At 38.8% G+C, this 18,240-nt stretch overlaps 1 protein-coding gene across 3 annotated transcripts in view; it reads right to left on the bottom strand.

The window, feature by feature from the left end:
• Positions 1–236: 236 nt before the first annotated feature.
• Positions 237–18,240, bottom strand: part of DECR1 (2,4-dienoyl-CoA reductase 1) — a 47,626-nt gene continuing 29,622 nt past the window's right edge. For all 3 annotated transcript variants that reach the window (XM_072603610.1, XM_072603612.1, XM_072603611.1), the window contains 5 exons: positions 11,529–11,628; positions 7,095–7,167; positions 1,538–1,684; positions 521–583; positions 237–418 (listed from right to left, as the gene is read on the bottom strand). In XM_072603610.1, coding sequence (XP_072459711.1) covers positions 359–418; positions 521–583; positions 1,538–1,684; positions 7,095–7,167; positions 11,529–11,628 — 443 coding nt within the window. In that variant the 3' untranslated portion in view covers positions 237–358. The remainder of the gene's footprint in view (positions 419–520; positions 584–1,537; positions 1,685–7,094; positions 7,168–11,528; positions 11,629–18,240) is intronic.

The following is an 18,240-nucleotide window of genomic DNA, read 5'->3' on the forward strand; positions in this document are numbered from 1 at the left end:
TATATCTTATTAAGAAAGTAAATATGAGTAATCTAGGCCCCAACCCTTATTTCAATTTCATGTCTAATTTCCATACAGGGAGCATTGTGCTCTCTACCTAAATTACCTAGAAAACTGAAGCTACGATGCTTGCCTTTCCATATTCACATATTAGACCATTTTCATTCTCAGGATAATGAGGACACATTATTCAAAGAGAAAAGACTGGAATTAAACTTGACATTTAAACACCAATCTCTCATGACAAGATTTTTTTATTGGATGTGTTACATAAAATGATTAAAGAAAATGTAACTAAAGTTACTGTTTATTTTGCTTCAATGTTTTTCACAAGCAAAGGATTAAGAAAAGGATAGCTTTAGGAACCTTTTGTTTTCCTGATCAGTTGTTCTAACACGTCCCACTGCTCCTTGGTTACCTAGCATGAAAAGAAAAATACAAACATATATATGATTCAGTAAAGATTTACTAAGATTCAGTAACATCAAGTATGGATGTCAGATCTGGGAAACAATATTACCTTATGTAAGGAGTTAAATTCTCCTGACAGAAATACATATTCTCCTCCATCAAATCTAATGACCTAGAAAAATAGTATGAAATAAAGTGAAAAAAGTCTTTTCCTTCATGCTTCTAAAATACTTGTCATTTCCTATTTTCTATCTTATTCAGAAAACCCAAATGAAGCCTAATTTTAAAAAAGAATGGTTTGTTTTGAGTGGTGGTGGTAGAGGTGGTGATAGTAGTAACAGCAACAAGAGTATTAATAATAATAGATACTTTAAATTTTTCAAATCACTTTACAAACATTACTTCAGAAGTAATAATGACGACAATAACGATAATATGGATGGCATTCTATTAACGTTCCACTCTCCAGCCTAACTGTGATGTGGAGGTGACCTCAGACACTTGAAGGCCATGTCACCAAGTGCAGCCTCTAGCTGGACCTATCAAGTTAGAAAGGCTTCAGGTTCAGAAGCAGAGTATATGTGTGTTCTTTAAGGACCAACACAGCTATGTCCAAATAGGCTTATCACCAAAAGTTTGGCCACTGGGTGATCTCTTTTCCCCCCACAGCAACTCATAAAGATGGTCTCCAAAGGTGTAGAGGGAATGTGATCTGTAATTAGATAGAGTAAAACACTTGGGAAAAGTCCAGATCATAGACATCATCGTCATCAACACCATAGCTAACATTTACGTAACACTTCATGGAAGCATCATGATCATCTACATTTATACAGCACTTAATGATATTAAGGTATGTTCATAAATATCTAATTATGAATTAATTATAAAGACTGAAAAGAGAATATATCATAACATTTAAATACTTTAAATAAGGTGATTTCTTAAGTTTACATATTTGTGTCCATATATGTGTATATATTAATATATACATGTGCATATATTCATACACACATGTGCATTGTGTACATGCACACACGTATAAAAATCTCACATTTAACATACACAGGATAAAATCTCAGCTATTTTTTTTAAATAGTAAAAACCCAAGAAAAATCAGGCTTACAGCTCCATTTATCCAAGAGGCAAAATCACTGCACAGGAAAGCAGCAAGATTTGCAAGTTCTTCTACAGTTCCTAGTCGGCCACAGGGAAGCCTCTCAATCATCTCTTTTTCAAATGCTCCAGTTGGGTCAAGGCGGCTAAAAGCACCCTTGGGAATTAAGAAAAATAAAGTTAGGTTACAAGATAGTGGGGAGAAGGGAGGGAGAACAAATGGATGAGTCAACTTGCCATTCCCCTTTAATAAGTCAACTGGTCAAATAAAAATAAATGAACACATAGATGGATAGATACATGCATACATAAATAAATGAATTCATTAATAAGCAAATAAATAAATGGATAAATGAATGAAGATACATAAACAGATTATTCATTCTTTGAAGCTCTGGAGGAAGGGTCAATCAAAGTGCAATTCTTTGATCAGTCTTTGATTAGAAAATCATTAGTATATCCTATCTGTTCCTCCACTTATAAAAGATACCTGTTTAAGAAAACTTACAGATTTGTTATAAGACTTAAATGAGAGCAGCTATATGAACATATTCTGAAAACTATAAACTGACCCATAGATGTGTATAATGGTGTTACATAGTAAGCAAAAAAAAAGTGATTCAATTCTCAGAGACACATGGCAGATTTGCAAGAAGATTTTTTTTTTCTTTTACTTTAAAGCATGAGTAGAAATGAACCAACCATAAGAGAAAATAAATCTCACCTAGATCCTAGGAAATGGGGGAAAGGATAACACACATGTAGAGAACAATTCACGAGTTCTGTTATATGGTGGAATGGGCCAAGATGTCTCAATCAACAAAAGGTATGGCTCATTAGTACACTGGAGTGTACTGGTGTCTGGGTGATAGTCACTATAGTAGCCATGATGAAATGAAAAATAGAAAATATCAAGAAATATCTGACATGTCTTATGAGTTCTAAATAACCATTTTTCAGGATGTGAGAGTGCTAATAACAACTCAGTTATTTAGACCTGTAAGGTTTACAAATTACCCTGTGAGAAAGGTGGTACATGTACTATTATTACCAATTCAAAGATTAAGAGTTTTGCAGCCCAGAAAGGTTAAGAGATGCTGGTAAATGTTTAACAACCATTTCTCTGAAAAAAACAAGTAAGAACAGCACATTTTTAAGTTTCAGTCTATATTACTGGCACTTCGTGTCTAGATAACCCACAAAAATAAATCAAGCCTTAGTTTGCAGGATTTGCCAATTTCTAAGGTGTACCAGGGGAGGGAATCTGCAGCCTCAAAGCCACATGAAGCTTCTAGGTCCTTGGGTGTGGCCTTTTGACCAAGTCCAAGTTTTAAAGAGCAAATCCTTTTATTAAGGGGATTTGTTCTGTGAAGTCTGAATTCAGTCAAAGGGTAATACTTGAGGACCTAGAGGGTCACACGTGGCCTCGAAACTATGGGACACCTGGTGTAGAAGCTCAAACTGAAAATTTAACAATTGTCTCTCAAGAGGTGATTTAAGCTGGCTCCAGCATTTCCATGCTTAAGAGCTTAAAGGAACCTCAGAAATCATCCCATTTTTTGTAGATAAGGAAACTAAGGGCCACTGAGGTTAAGAAATTTGTCCAAATTCATATAGATAGTAAGTGCAAAGATCTAAACACAATTCTGAATATGAATATGATGTATTGTTTTTATGGCATTTCCTCCTGTGTAGTTAGGAAATCAATCGGACTAGCGAGATTTCATTAGCTTCTTATTCAATAAGTACAGCTGGCTGAGAAGATGGGGTGACTCAAAATAGAGGAGTTCTGTGCTTCTTGAATGATATTTTTAAATGCATAAAATAAAATACATATGATTACAAAGGAAACCAACCATTTTGAAACGTAAGCATCGAGATTTTTTTTTAAGTTCACAGACCCTACATTAAAAACGCCTGGTCTTGATTAAAGGAGGAGACAGTAACATTATAATTGAAAAATATTCACAAGGAACCTGGGGGGAAAAGAAACATGGCAGAGATTGTTTTGATGAGAGTCAACTGAAACAGAAAGAGAGGTGGCATTGTAGAAAGTGATCTCCAGTGAGCACTATCTGAAAGGGATGACAGAGCTAACATGGAAGCAGGATCCTGTAATCATAAGAAGATCACCACCATACAGCTATCTCTTACTGTTCTTTCTTTGGGAAGATCAGAACAGTTGTTCAGTTTGTAATTTGACTTAATGATCACTTGATCCTTCAAAAAGTGGAAGCATTTAATGAGAGTAATGGCAATTTTAAAGCTAACTTTGACCAACAAGGAGGAATAGTGCGTTGCCAGGAACCGTGGCAGCGTGACCTCTCCCTCACAGAGTTTGTGACAGAGAATAAAGAGTAAAGTTATGAATGGTCTAATATACTCTAGGTTTGGGGAGATCAGACAGTAAGGTGTTCAGAGATAAGGTAGGTAAAATCCAATGGTCCACTATTTTGAAGGTAAAGGAAGCCCAAGAGGGATGAAAGGAATCTCTTTAAAAAAAATTTATGAAGATAAAAATATAAATTATTCCAGTAAACTTAACAACAAGCTCAGATTTTTAAAAGAGATTTGTAGAAGTAGAATACCACGTGATTATAACGAATCTTGCTCTTGGAGAAGAGATGGTGAAGAACATGGCAGGAAGAGGGATTATGGATATGGAGCACAGTACACACTGTCAGATATGACTGCTGTGCTGGTTTTGGGGGTGAACATGATGGTAACAATACATGGCTGTGACATATCTCACCCCCACATGATGTGATCCAGGGATGCTGCTGTTTCTCCCACAAGACACTCTATCTTCCAACTCTGATCATTTTCTCTAGTGGTCCTCTATACCTGGCATTGCTTCCTTCATCTCTGGCTCCTGGTTCCCTCCGGCTTCTTTCAACATTCCTTCCTTCCAGTTACTATTGCACCTTCTTCAAGAAGGTGGTGGGCTTAGTGCTATTGATGAAGGTCAAATTTGTGTCCTGTCAACGACTTTTCTCAATAGCTTAGATGAAGGCATAGATAGTATGTCTGTCAAATTTGCATAAGACATAAAACTGGGAGAGATAGCCAGTAGGTAGGATAACAGAATTAGGGGCCCAAAACATCTCACCAGGTTTGAATTATAGAACAGTTCTAATAAAATGAGATTAAGTAGGAATAAATTTAAATGATTCTTTACTGATTGTCCCTTAATACTAATGCTTTTCCACCTCCAATTTAGCCTATATGTACATAACTGTTTTCACACTATCTTCCCCCTCACCCTCATTAGATTGTGAGGTCTCTGAGAACAGGCACTGGTTTTGCTTTCCCCCAGGTTCACTTAGCACACTAACTGGCACTTAGGAGGAATTTAATAAATGCTTTTTGACTTGACTAGACTTGATACATCTAAAAAAAAGCATCAATAAAACTTTTTTTAAAAATACCTGTTCAGAAGATAGGAGCAAACAAAAGTAATGGAGGCGTTATCTCCCATATAAACCCATTTCATAATCTTATATGAACACAGATGTTAGCACATTGTCTCCTCTGTCAGAATTTGCCTCTTTCTGTATCTCTGGCACTTAGCATGGTGCTTCACATATAGTACATGTGAAGTGATTATTAGTTAACTGAGAGGTTGGATACAAATAAATGCAGCACAGTCCAAAAGGAAGACAGGAAAATGAAAATCCCAAATGAGCTGATGGGTGCAATGAACACTAACAATAAAAAAAATGGGTTTTTCTAGCTACATCAAGTGCAAGATCAGAATCAAAGAAGGAATAAGGGCAGTGTTTTGAGTCATCCAGGCTCACAACGTATTCGTCAGCCTCAGCTCCACACTCTCTCACTCTCCAATAGCCAATCAGTTGCTGAGTCCTGTTATTTCTAGTTTTGTAACCTAGAGGGTGTATTCACCCCTCCACTCCTCTGACACAGCCACCACCTTGGTGCAAGCCCTTTGCCTCATGCCTGGACTACTGCAATAGCCTGCTGGGTGGTCTCCCTGCCTCAAGTCTCTCCCCATTTCAATCTTTCCTCCAGTCAGTCATCTGGCATTCACTAAACACCTTCTATGTGCCAGGCATTGTGCTGAGTGCTGGAGATACAATGAAAGGTAAAAAAAAACAAAAAACAAAACAAAACAAAAAAAACCAGCCTCTTCTTTCAAAGAGCTCACAGTCTAATGGGGGAGACTGCATGTAAGCAGCTAGGTACAAACAAGACATTGAGAAGATAAAATGGAGCAGTCTCAGAGGGAAGATTGCAGAGGGCTAAGAAAGGTGGGTCCTCAGAAGGGACTTGAAGCAAGGTAGGGAAGCCAGAGACAGAGGAGAGGAGGGAGAGAGTTTACAAGCATAGAACATGACCATTGAAAATACTTAGATTCAGGAGACGGGCGTATCTTGTGCAGGGAAGAGCAAGGAAGTCAATGTCACTGCATCACAGAGTGGGGCAGGGTGGGGGAGGGGTTACTATATCATAATCATTAATGGACAGGATAGAGGACTAATTGAAGTCAATCAGTCAATAGTAAACATTTATTAAGCACCTACTATGTGCCTGGCACTATGCTAAGTACTGTGAACACAAAGCCAAAATAAAGTCCTTGCTCTCAAGGAACTCACAGTCTAATGAAGTGAAGGAACTGAAGGTCATAGGGAACGGAGGATGCTTAGTCTGGAGAAATGAAGACTTGGATGGGACATGACATTTATTGTGTGTTAAAGGAATTAGACTTCCTCTATTTGGCTTCAAAGAACAAAATCAGGAGCAATGATTTAAACTTGACAATTAGGACTATAAAAAAGGAGACCAGCCTGACAGAAGAAACACTAGAGACGTTCAAGCAAAGGCCAGAAAAAATTCCTGTCAGGTGCATCAAAAAAGGGATTAAAGTTTGGCTGTGGGTTGATGCCATTTGCAGTAGAAGGTTCCTCTTCCACCAGTTAGATTCTATGAAGCACCTAATGGTCTTGGGGTCAAAGATTCAAATACAAAAGGGTTCATAAAAACAATATAGGCATAATCAATATATTGCTTATCTTCTCCATGAAAGAGAGAATTTGGAATTCAATTTTTAAAAAAATTAACGTTAAAAATAAATATTCAATTTTAAAAAGAGAACACCTAGTCCAAAACCCTCTCATTTTACAAAGAGACTCAGGCCTCACAGGATTCACTGATTTGCTAGGTCATACAGGCAGTAGGCAGCACAGGTGGAACTGGAACCCAGACTCTCTTGACTCAAAGTCAGTGCTCTTTTTACTAAATCACACTCCCTCCTAAATACTGCTAATTATAATGTCAGTTTTACTTTAAAATGAATACCAAAATGTATGAATGCATATGCACAGAACATAAGTTTTGCTAATGTATCACCTTTCTTTCTATTTGTTCTCACTTTTAAATTCTAGTTAACTGAAATGTAGCCATTTCAATGTTAATATATTTCAATATTCCAAGGCAATTAATCGCCCAATGCTCATTACTACAATATCTTAAATAACTAAGTAGGTATTCAATATTCTGACATTCCTTAAGTTCTTATGCATTATGATACTATATTAACTAAGCCTTACTTTAGTTTTGATTGGTCCTGGTTGAATCGTATTGAATCGCATGCCATATCGACCCCATTCAGATGCAAGAGACCTAGAAATTATCACAAAGAAAGAAATCAATAAGAAATCAATAAATATGCTTTCCCCTCTTAAAAAAAATATTGACTTCTCAATGGATGAGAAAGGGGCAGGAGGGAGAGAATTTGGAAATGAAAATTTTAAAATAAATGTTAAATGAAAAGATATTATAAAGAGAGTCTTCCTACCTTGTCCAGGCTAGAAATGCAAGGGCTAAGTCACAGGCCCAACTTCATTCTTATCAGCACAAGAGCTGTAACATGCTCTCTTAGCAACTGGACAATTCATGCCTCCTTAGGCAACGTGGTGACCTCCCTCTCCCAAGGGCTCACCGAGTAAGTGCCAAATTTGGGTCACTGAAGCTCAGAACTCCCAAGATCAAGAGGCCTAGAAGCCTCCCCAGCTGTGAACACAGGCACACACCACCACTCCTAGCAAATCTCTCTTCTAAGGATGCACATTACGGGATACCACCAACACAATAGGAGTTGGTACTTGGCTGACTAATTTTCATTCAGTTTAACTAAATAAGGTGCTCACTACATGCACAACACTGTGGACACAAAGGCAGTTTGGGCTTTCATTTTTCAGTCGTCTGACTCTTCATGATCCCAACTGGGTTTTCTTGGCAGAGACAGTGGAGTGGTTTGCCATTTCCTTCTTCAGCTCATTTTACAGATGAGAAACTGAGGCACAGAGGGTTAAGTGACTTGCCCAACATCTCACAGCTAGTAGGTGTCAGAGGCCAGATTTGAACTCAAGAAGATGAGTGTTCCTGACTTCAGGCCCTGCACTCTGTCCACTGAGTCACCTAGTTACCTGAGTTGCTAGTGTACCCTCTCTATAACTCTATAACTGAGTTGCTAAATGCCTGCTTTATTAATCTGTTTGGACAGAAGAGAAACAGGAGGTGTGAAAGAGGTGGGAGGCAGAGAAGAAAGAGGGATAGATTCAAGGATGGAGTGATCTCACCTACATGAAGAACTCAGCCTCCTTTATGATCACACCTCTCCTTGATTATATATTTTATGCCAATTCTTGAATAAAAGTCTTCACTGTGATTAACTTATTCCCAGTGTGTACCTCTCCATAATAAATACAACATTTTTGTTGTGATGTACTGATTCTGAGAGGATCATCTTTTGAGGATGAAAGGTAATCAACCTTTCTATTCATTCCTCTATCATGAAATTGCAAATGTTCTCTATTAGTACACTAGGAATAATGGACCCCTTCTAATCAAAACTTGTGCATAGACAAGTGAAATTTATTAAAGAACACAAATTAAATCAGACATGTCTTAGATGAAAAACTGAGAATTAAATACACACACACACACACACACACACACACACACACACACACACACACTGCAAATTTATTCTATAAAAGAACATGCCTTTGGCCAGTCCTACAGATAAGTATTATCTCTGTCATAAAAGCACCAGAATTCACAAATCAGTTGGTAAGACAGCAGCACAAAATAACTTCCCAAATTTCCCTAAATACACAGAGAAAGTCTGATCTGATGTATGCCAGAAATGTCTCGTCAGTTTCCTCACCTCTAAGAATAAATTCTAGGCCAATGACCGGTGGAGAAACAAGGGATTATCTGTTATCCACATTTCTAAACATATTGCTTTGGTGAGAAAGTTGATTCCTTGAGGACCCCTCTTCAAACTCTAATCAATAGTAGTTCATTATGATTTCATAAGGGGTAATAATTGTTAGAAACTTTTACTATATTCATCTAGCAAAGCAAACTTAGTCTGGCATCTAATTACTCTTAATCCATGTTTTGCCTAAGTTGCATAAGAGCTTACTTGCCCAGTTGCAAGACCGCAGGAACACTGACATGGACATCTCCATCCTGCTTTGCTCAAACTGCATGACTCAACCAAACATGAGTTTCCATTTGGCCACATATTCAATTTTGATTAAAAAACCAAGCTTTGGCTATACTGTTACCCAGTTTATACAGATTGTGGGAATAGAGGAAACACCTGGAGAGGTTCCCCTCTCATCCCCACAAGACGTGGCAGTGGGCTCTCTGTACTGCCTTTTTTGTTGGCATCCAATGCAACTGCTAATCTATTTGGAAGAGATCTTTTGTGCAAATTTATCACCACTATTTCCTGTCTCATTTCATGACAACAATTTGACTCTACAAGCGCCAGATAGTTCAGTCTCTTTGTTCTCAGTATTTGCTGATGTACCTGCTGATTTTAGTACTGATGAGCTCCTCTCTCTTTTTCCTGTGGAGTTAGTCCAATGTGATTGCAACAACAGCCCCAATATTCCTTCTGATATCCCGAGTTCTTCGTGGGCCAACTCTTCTACTTTGTGGGCCTTTTGAAGTCAGCAGTCCCAATTACTATTACTACCAAAGGGGAGCCACCACCATAACTGCCTCAGTGTCCCCTGACTAAAGAAGTCATTGAAGGAATTACTCCTATCATTAGTCCCTTAATAGAGCAAGGGGTTGTAGTTCCGTGCAGATGTCCCTGCAACATACTGCCTGTTAAGAAATCTAAATGGGGAGCAGGGGCGAGGAAGGGGCACTAGGTGGTGCACTGGATAGAACACTGGCCCTGGAGTCAGGAGGATCCAAGTTCAAATCTGACCTCTGACACCTGCCAACTGTGTGACCCTGGGCAAGTCACTCAACCCCGACTGCCAAGGAAGAAAGGAAAGAAAAGAAGGAAAGAAACCTGTTCAAAATTTGCATGTCATTAATGCATATGTTATAAGAAGACATCCTGCAGTGCCTAACCCTGCCACAATTGTTTCTTGTATTCCCCATGACACCACCTGTTTTACAGTAATAAATCTGCATGATGTATTTTTTTAGTGTTCTGATAAGCCCAGAATCCAGATACCCATTCGCAATGGAAGTAGACTCATTTGCCTTAAAGCTATGTTGAGTCTCCTACTTTGCTATCTCAAATTTTACAGCAGGATTTAGCTTCTATTGTTTTTACAGACTCAGTTTTAGCCCAGTCTATCGATGACCTTCTAAAAGCCTCACCTACTGCTGGAATTGTCATCATCTCCTTCTCCAGCTCTACTACCTTGGACACAAGGTCTCCAGGTCAAAGTACTGCTGATGACTCCAACAGCCATAGAGATAGGAGAAAAGGACTTGTGGATCCATCGCTCACGTGTAAAACCTGCACCATTTCCAGGTCAATGTTCTCAGGGTTTTCTCTGAGAGCTTTCTTAATAAGACTCTTTTAGATGTAAAGGAATCCCCTTTGTCCCAGTGGGTATGGATGCTTTTCATCATTTTAGCAGTTTTTAGTCTTGTACTTTTGTATTTTTCAATGGTACTACATGGATTAAAACCCTATCATACTTCGGTTATATTTTTTAATGCTGTTACCTAACACTTGTCATGAAGAAATTATCCCTTTAAATAATATATGCCCTTGTAAAAGGAAGGTAAAGGCAGTTTCCCTATTTCCTTCCAAATGGATAGAAACTGTCTGCTCTTTAGTAGTTCCAGCATTCTTACTGTTTTCACCATGAAATGAAGACCAAGAAAGGCTACTCAGAAACACAGGTCTCTCCTGACGTACACTCCAAGGCTAATTGTAGCTTCAAGGTCTCTGTTTTGTACAGGGACCTATCCATTAACCAAAAGGCTGAAAAGAATAAAAGTCTTATTTGTGATTCTAACAATGTGCTGGAAGCAAAATGATGAATCTCTTTTTTGCTACTTCTGAAAATCTTCCTCCCCTGACAAGGGAACCACATTTAGTGTTACTGCAACCTATCTTTGAAGATGCAAATTTTTTCAAGGAGGGGATACCTCAGATAGTGAGGAAGGTCTTGGGTCCACTTCATTGAAGAGGGCCAGGTCCCTTTAATAAAGAGTAAGGCGCAGAGTTCTACCTCAATTTACCTCTCTGGCTGTTCAGGGTGAATTTTTTCCCACATTGGAATTTTTGATCATTACAAGTATTTGAAGATAAAAAGAAGGAAATGGATAGAGTCTGGTTCATCCAATGGTCTTGGGCTGGAATTTGTGAGACATTCTTATTTATATATCCTCAGAGTTAAGGGCGGCAAGCAAAAAAGAAAAAAAATGACATTAAAGAAATTTAAGCCCTGAAAACATGACTTAATTCCTAACTCACACAAGACTGTCTCGAAATTTTAAATTTGAATTTAAATTATGCTATCTACAACATGTAACAGTAAGCTAAAATTCACTTAGGGCTCCTGTTTAGTACATTACTTATTGGAGTGTCTCACACCTAGGAGATGATTGAGATGCAAGTAAAAGGACCTAAAAAAAGACAACCAGTACAGCAGGTGCTACTAAATTGCATCAATCAACTTAAGCTGCAGGAAAATGTGATTTTTACTCACATGTTCAATACATCCACACCTGCTTTGGCAGAAGCACTTGGCACTACAAATCCTGATCCACTCTGAGCATAGATAGTTGTGATAGACAGGAACGCTGCCCCTGAAAATGTGTGAGACAATAAAGCTGATTAATAATAAAATTATGTCTAAGGAGACCAGTAAATATGGTAGAATGAGAAGTCTAGCTCTCTTTCACAACTTTGAGCAAAGACTGAGGAAGAGCAAGAAAACATGGACCATCCAAGAAGAAATCACAGTACGTTTTCTTTTTCCAGTCCAGGTCAGCACAGCCAGAGGTAGAAACTTTGCAGCATGGGAAAGTGGTAAGGTCTGTAGCTGTGTAACTGGGGCAAAAATAATGACCAAAAAAACCCAGAAATCATATCTCAAGAAATCATGAACAAAAACTGCCTTGATTTAATGGCACTTGTCAGTCAATAAGCATTAGTTCAGCACCTGCTATGTATTAAGCACTGGAATACAGCAGAAGGTGAAAGACAGTTCTTACCCTCAAAAAGCTTATAATATAATGCGGAAGATGACATGAAAACAACTATGTAAAAACAAGTGATATACAGGATAAATAGAGAAACATAGAGGAAGGGGTGCAGCAAGTGGGCATCACTTGAATTTGAGTGTCATGCAAACCAGACAAAAGCAGGCAGAATAAATACACACACATACATAAACACACGCATAAAGATTATGGTGTAGAAATACATTCAGCTGAAAGGGGAAACAAAGGAACTGGGAGATAAAGTGGAGAATAAGAATAAGGATAAATTCAAGGAAGGACTGATCATAAACAAAACAAATTCCAACCTTGGAATATGGATCATAAAGGGATGTTAAAAAGAAAGTTAAGGGTAAGAAACTGTGATGTGGGTAAGGGAAAGAAAAGAGGGGCATAAGAGAGGAAATAGCATCAAATACAGATCAGCACTGCTGAGCATGTCTCTTCTTCCATCACCCTCATCTTAATAAAGGGAGAGATGGAGGAATGAGAAAGTAAAAAATTGTTAGAGGATAATATGAAGGAAAATACACAATTAACTATCATAATATGAGTGTGAATGGTACAAACCCAGTTCCAATCACAGTACCTGGCACATACTAGACACTTAACAAACGCTTTTTGACTGACTGACAATAATTAAATGATAATCATGTGACATGGACAAGGACTATAGGAATTCAAAGGCAGTAACTGTGGATGATCAGTGAAGACCTCATGAAGGAGGCAGAAGAGGAGTGAAGGATAAGATCTGGACCTAATGGAAGAGGGGGAATGAGAATGAAGACAGAGGGGTCAACAGCAAACAAGATGTGTCTGCGACAGAATAGAGGAGGGGCTGTTTGGGAGTTCCAGGAAATAGGGATGAACATGCAAAGGGAGGCCAGATCATGTAGTACCTGAGGAAGATACTGTCTAAAAACAACTTCTGTGAGCTCTGTAATAAATGTGCTAACTGTATATTGCATTACCTTTATTCAACAGATTGTGAAGTCTGAATAAAAGACAGGATGGAAAAAAAAACCACTGTAATGTACTACTGAAATTTTTAAATCTGGCTGAAGGACTAGTCTAAATGTATTTTATTTACTTCTATTCTTCTAATACCTCTGGCCTTGGATGTTACTGTTATATACTTAATGTGCCTAAGAGGGTTTTTTGGGGATTCTTTTTGCTATTGGTTGGATTAACTAAACTGGATAGATTTTTCCCTGATCATTTTGTTTGCATTCTTTACCACAGGGGTTTACTATTAAGTAAACTTTTACAGAAACATAGATTTAGAGTTGGAGAGACCTAAGAGTTCATTAAGTCTAATCACATTTTGCAGATGAGGAAACGGAGGCACCCAAAGGCTTAAATGACTTCCTCAAGATCACACTCAAAAACCTTGTCCTTTAAGTGCAAATCCAATGTACTTTCCACTGCTTTTGGATCTGTTCATTTCAGTGACAGTTCTCATTATAGGCTATTTTAAAGTCACTTTTCTTCTTTCTACATTTAAGGAATAATATCTCTAAATCTTTTCTGTTTTACTGATTTTCTTTTTTGTTTCCTTCCCTTTCCCCTAGCTCTTGCTTTTTTGAGCTCTTCTCTTCTGTTCTCCAGTATAAAGCCTCCCCAAATGTTCTTGTCATTGTAGACAGTAAATCAATCCTCCAGATTATCTAGGCAATTAAATGCCTACATGGATGCATAATGATAATATTAATAATAAGACTGTATTTTAAAAGCAGTTTTTTGGCTTTACCAAGCACTTTCACATCCATCACAGGTTTTTATTTATGGCAACCTTATGTAGTAGGTAAGGGAATTGTTATCATCATTCCTGCTTTGTAGATGAAGGAGCAAAAGTAGAGAAAGTTTAAGAAATCTGTCCAGTGTAGACTGGGTGAAGGCATGGAAGATGGAGACGGAAAAAAGCTTGGAGAGATGACAAAATTAGGATCCAAAAGGGTTTCAACAGGCTGAAACGGTGGTCAAAGCTATGTCATTGTGCCAGTGTGACAATTTCAGAGCTAAAAGCGGTCATTTAGTCCAACTCATTTTCAAGGGAATCCATAGTACAAGACCTCTTTGGTTTTGAAAAACAAAACCAAGAGCAATGAGGGGATACTTTAGGGAGGCAAGAGGTCCTAGGAAGATATGTCTAAAAGTGAAACACAGCCAGGCATGGTGTTACATACCTGGAATCCCTAGTCTGGAGAGCTTGAGGTTGGTCCATTACTTAATTCTGGTTTAGTTCTCCAGAGCAGAGATCAGCTTTACTCATTTAAGCTGTTCATTTGGTATTTCCTCATTCCAACTCTGGCTGTGTTCCTGAGCTATTTATTTTGGTTATTTTCTTTAGCTTTTCTGACATCTTGATTCAGATGTCTTCCCCTGGCCTCTGCATTAGCTTTTGATGTCTGATACCATCCATTCTATTTCCCAAACAAGGTTTCGCCTTTTGTTTTCAACGAATAAGATAAAGCTAGGGCAACAATGACCTCAGAAGTCTTACCTAATTTTAATTTAAACTCATGTACTGTAAGAGCCAATAGGCAATAACAGGATCATAGATTTAGAGTTCACAGGGACCTCAGAGGCAATCTAATCCAAACCCCTCATTTAGAGGTAATTAACTGAGGCCTAGGGAAGGACAGTGACTAGCCTACTGTGAACAGAAGAGTCAAGTCTCAAGACGAGATCCTCTGATTGCAAATCCAGTTTTTTGTTCCTAATACCCACTTCTTGCTATTGTGGATGCTGTTTAGTTGTGTCTGACTCTTCCTGACCCCATTTGGGTTTTCCTGGCAAAGATACTGGAGTGGTGTGCCATTTTCTTCTCTGGCTCATTTGACAGAAGAAGAAACTGAGGCAAACAAGGTCAAGTGTCTTGCTCAGGGTCACGCAGCTAGTAAGTGTCTGAGGTTGGTTCTGAACCCAGAAAGAGGAATCTTCCTGACTCTAGGCCTGGTGCTCTATCCACTGAGCCACCTAGCCCAGCTGTTACCTGCTGTCATACAATTGAAAATTGTAAAAATGAAATGAGGAATAAATGATGAAAAAATTACTTTAGAAAACTCTATGCAAAATAAACTCAACAAGACATGCAATCATATTATGCATTATCATGCTAGTTAAGAAAAAAATCCTTATATCAAATATCTTTGATGTCTAAGATGTCTAGGAAATTAACACATAGTATCCCATTAGTAAGAACAGAGCTTAGAGATGTGATCAGCAAATTGATAAATAACATTCATAGCAGCATCATTCTTAAAAGCAAAAACCTGTGAACAACCCACATATCCAATAACTGAGAAATGCTTAAACAAACCATAGCATAGGTATGTAGTTTCAAAAGAAACTACGAAGTTAAATATAAACACTATAAAGAACAAGGGGAATAACAGACATGAGGCTGCTGGACAGATGCAGACACAGACACAGCCGAGAGCCAGAACATAGTCCTCCCAGTCTCTGGATGCCTAATAGAATCCTGCCTGTGTAATGCTGACTCATGATGGCTGAGCACAGAACAGCAGCTGCCTAGATGTTTCCAGTGCTGGTGCTAATGTCTACCTTAAACCTACAACATCAAATAGACTGCTTTAAGTTTTAAAAATTGCCATGGTGGGGGGGGGGGGGGGGGGGGTGGGTGGGTTGGGTGGGGGTGGAGCCAAGATGGCAGAGTAGAAAGATGTATATACTCTAGCTTTTCCCCCACAGCCCATAAAATACCTGTAAAGAAAGACTCTCAACAAATTCTAGAGCAGCAGAAGCCACAGAAAGATGGAGTGGAGGAGATTTCCAGCCCAGGGTGACCTGGAAGGCCAACAGGAAAGGTCTGTCGCACGAGACATAGAGTGGAACCCAGCCCAGCCTTGGCCACGTGATTCTAGAAGGAGCAGGACTGGAGCAGGCTTGGGAATGAAATCCCTGGAAGCAATAGTGGTTCACAGATCCCTCAACCCACAGGCACCAAAGGTCAGTGAGAGGGCTTTTTCAACCTGAGTGAGAAGGGAGCAGAGTTCACCCCTGGCCCTGGCCCAAGGCAGGGCAGAGGATGGACAGGGGAGGCTTCTAGCCAAGGCAGGCAGGCAGCAGCCAGCATCCACTGTTCCATTGCTGGAGCACTGAGCATAAAGCCTCTGGGGGAATTGAGCAGCTGATCTGAATCTCAGCCCTGAGCATGGTCCTGGGGTAAGCAGGAGCACTAGGACCCTCCTCTTGACAAAGGATTTAGAAGTCAAGTAACTGGCTGGGAATATGCCCAAAAAAGGGGAAAAAATGAGACCATAGAAGGTTACTTTCTTGGTGAAAAGATATTTCCTTCTATCCTTTCAGATGAGGAAGAACAAAGCATATTGTCACAGGAAGTCAAGGCTTCTGAATCTAGTACCTCCAAAATAAATATACAATGGGCCCAGGCCATGGAAGAGCTTGAAAAGTGAGTCAACAGCTGCTAAAGGAGATCCCCAAAAATGCTGAAGAAAATAACACCTTTAAAAATAGGCTAACTCAATTGGAAAAAGAGGTCCAAAAAGCCAATGAGGAGAAGAATGCTTTAAAAAGCAGAATTAGTCAAATGGAAAAGGAGGTTCAAAAGCTCACTGAAGAAAATAGTTCTTTAAAAATCAGAATAGAGCAGATGGAAGCTAATGACCAAGAAATTACAAAACAAAACCAAAAGAATGAAAAATAGAAGACAATGTGAAATACCAGGAAAGACAATTTAAAAATTATGGGACTACCTGAAAGCCATGATCAAAAAAAGAGCCTAGACATTATCTTTCATGAAATTATCAAGGAAAACAGCCCTGATATTCTAGAACCAGAGGGTAAAATAAATATTGAAAAAAATCTATCAATCACTTCCTGAAAGAGATCCAAAAAGAAAAATTCCTAGGAATATTGTAGCCAAATTCCAGAGTCCTAGGTCAAGGAGAAAATATTGCAAGCAGCCAGAAAGAAACAATTCAAGTATTGTGGAAATACAAGCAGGGTAACACAAGATCTAGCAGCTTCTACGTTAAGGGATCGAATGACTTGGAATATGATATTCCAGAAGTCAAAGGAGTTAGGATTAAAATCAAGAACCACCTATCCAGCAAAACTGAGTATAATACTTCAGGGAAAAAAATGATCATTTAATGAAATAGAGGACTTTCAAGCATTCCTGATGAAAAGACCAGAGCTGAATAGAAAATCTGACTTTCAAACACAAGAATCAAGAGAAACATGAAAAGGTAAACAGGAAAGAGAAACCATAATGGACTCACTAAAGTTGAACTGTTTACATTCCCACCTGGGAAAATAATATTTGTAACTCTTGAGACTTTTCTCAGTATTTGGGTAGGTGGAGGGATTACACACACATACACACACACACACACACACACACACAAACACACATATAGACAGAGAGCACAGGTTGAGTTGAATCAGGAGTGATATCTATTAAAAATAAAATTAAGAGGTGAGAGACGAATATGTTGGGAGGAGAAAGGGAGAAATGGAATGGGGCAAACTATTACTCATAAAAGAGATAAGAAAAATATTTTTCAATGGAGGAGAAAGGGGAGGAGGTGAGAGGGGAAAAGTGAAGCTTACTCTCGACACACATGGCTTAAGGAGGGAATAACATGCTCACTCAATTTGGTATGAAAATCTAGCTTACACTACAGGAAAGTAGGGGAGAAGGGGACAAGTGAAGGGAGAGAGATGATAGAAGGGGAGGGTAGATGGGAGAAGAGAATAATTAGAAGTAAACACTTTGGGGAAGGGACAAGGTCAAATGAGAGAATAGAATAAATGGGGGACAGTGTAGAATGGAGGGAAATATAGTTAGTCTTACACAACATGGCTATTATGGAAGTCTTGTGAAAAACGACACATATTAAGTCTGCATTGAATTGCTTGCCTTCTCAGTGGGGATGAGTGGGGAGGGAGGAAGGGAGAGAAGTTGGAATTCAAAGTACTAGAAACGAATGTTGAGAATTGTTATTGCATGTAACTGGGAAATAAGAAATACAGGTAATGGGATATAGAATTCTATCTTGCCCTTCAAGAAGAGAGAGAAGATGGGGATAAGGGAAGGGTGGGAAGTGATAGAAGGGAGAGCATATTGAGGGAAGGGGTAATCAGAATCCAAGATGTTATGGGGTGGGGGGAGGGGAGAGATGGGGAGAAAAATTGGAACTCAAAATTTTG

The sequence above is a fragment of the Notamacropus eugenii genome, chromosome 4 (assembly GCF_028372415.1).
Source record: "Notamacropus eugenii isolate mMacEug1 chromosome 4, mMacEug1.pri_v2, whole genome shotgun sequence".
Lineage (NCBI taxonomy): Eukaryota > Metazoa > Chordata > Mammalia > Diprotodontia > Macropodidae > Notamacropus > Notamacropus eugenii.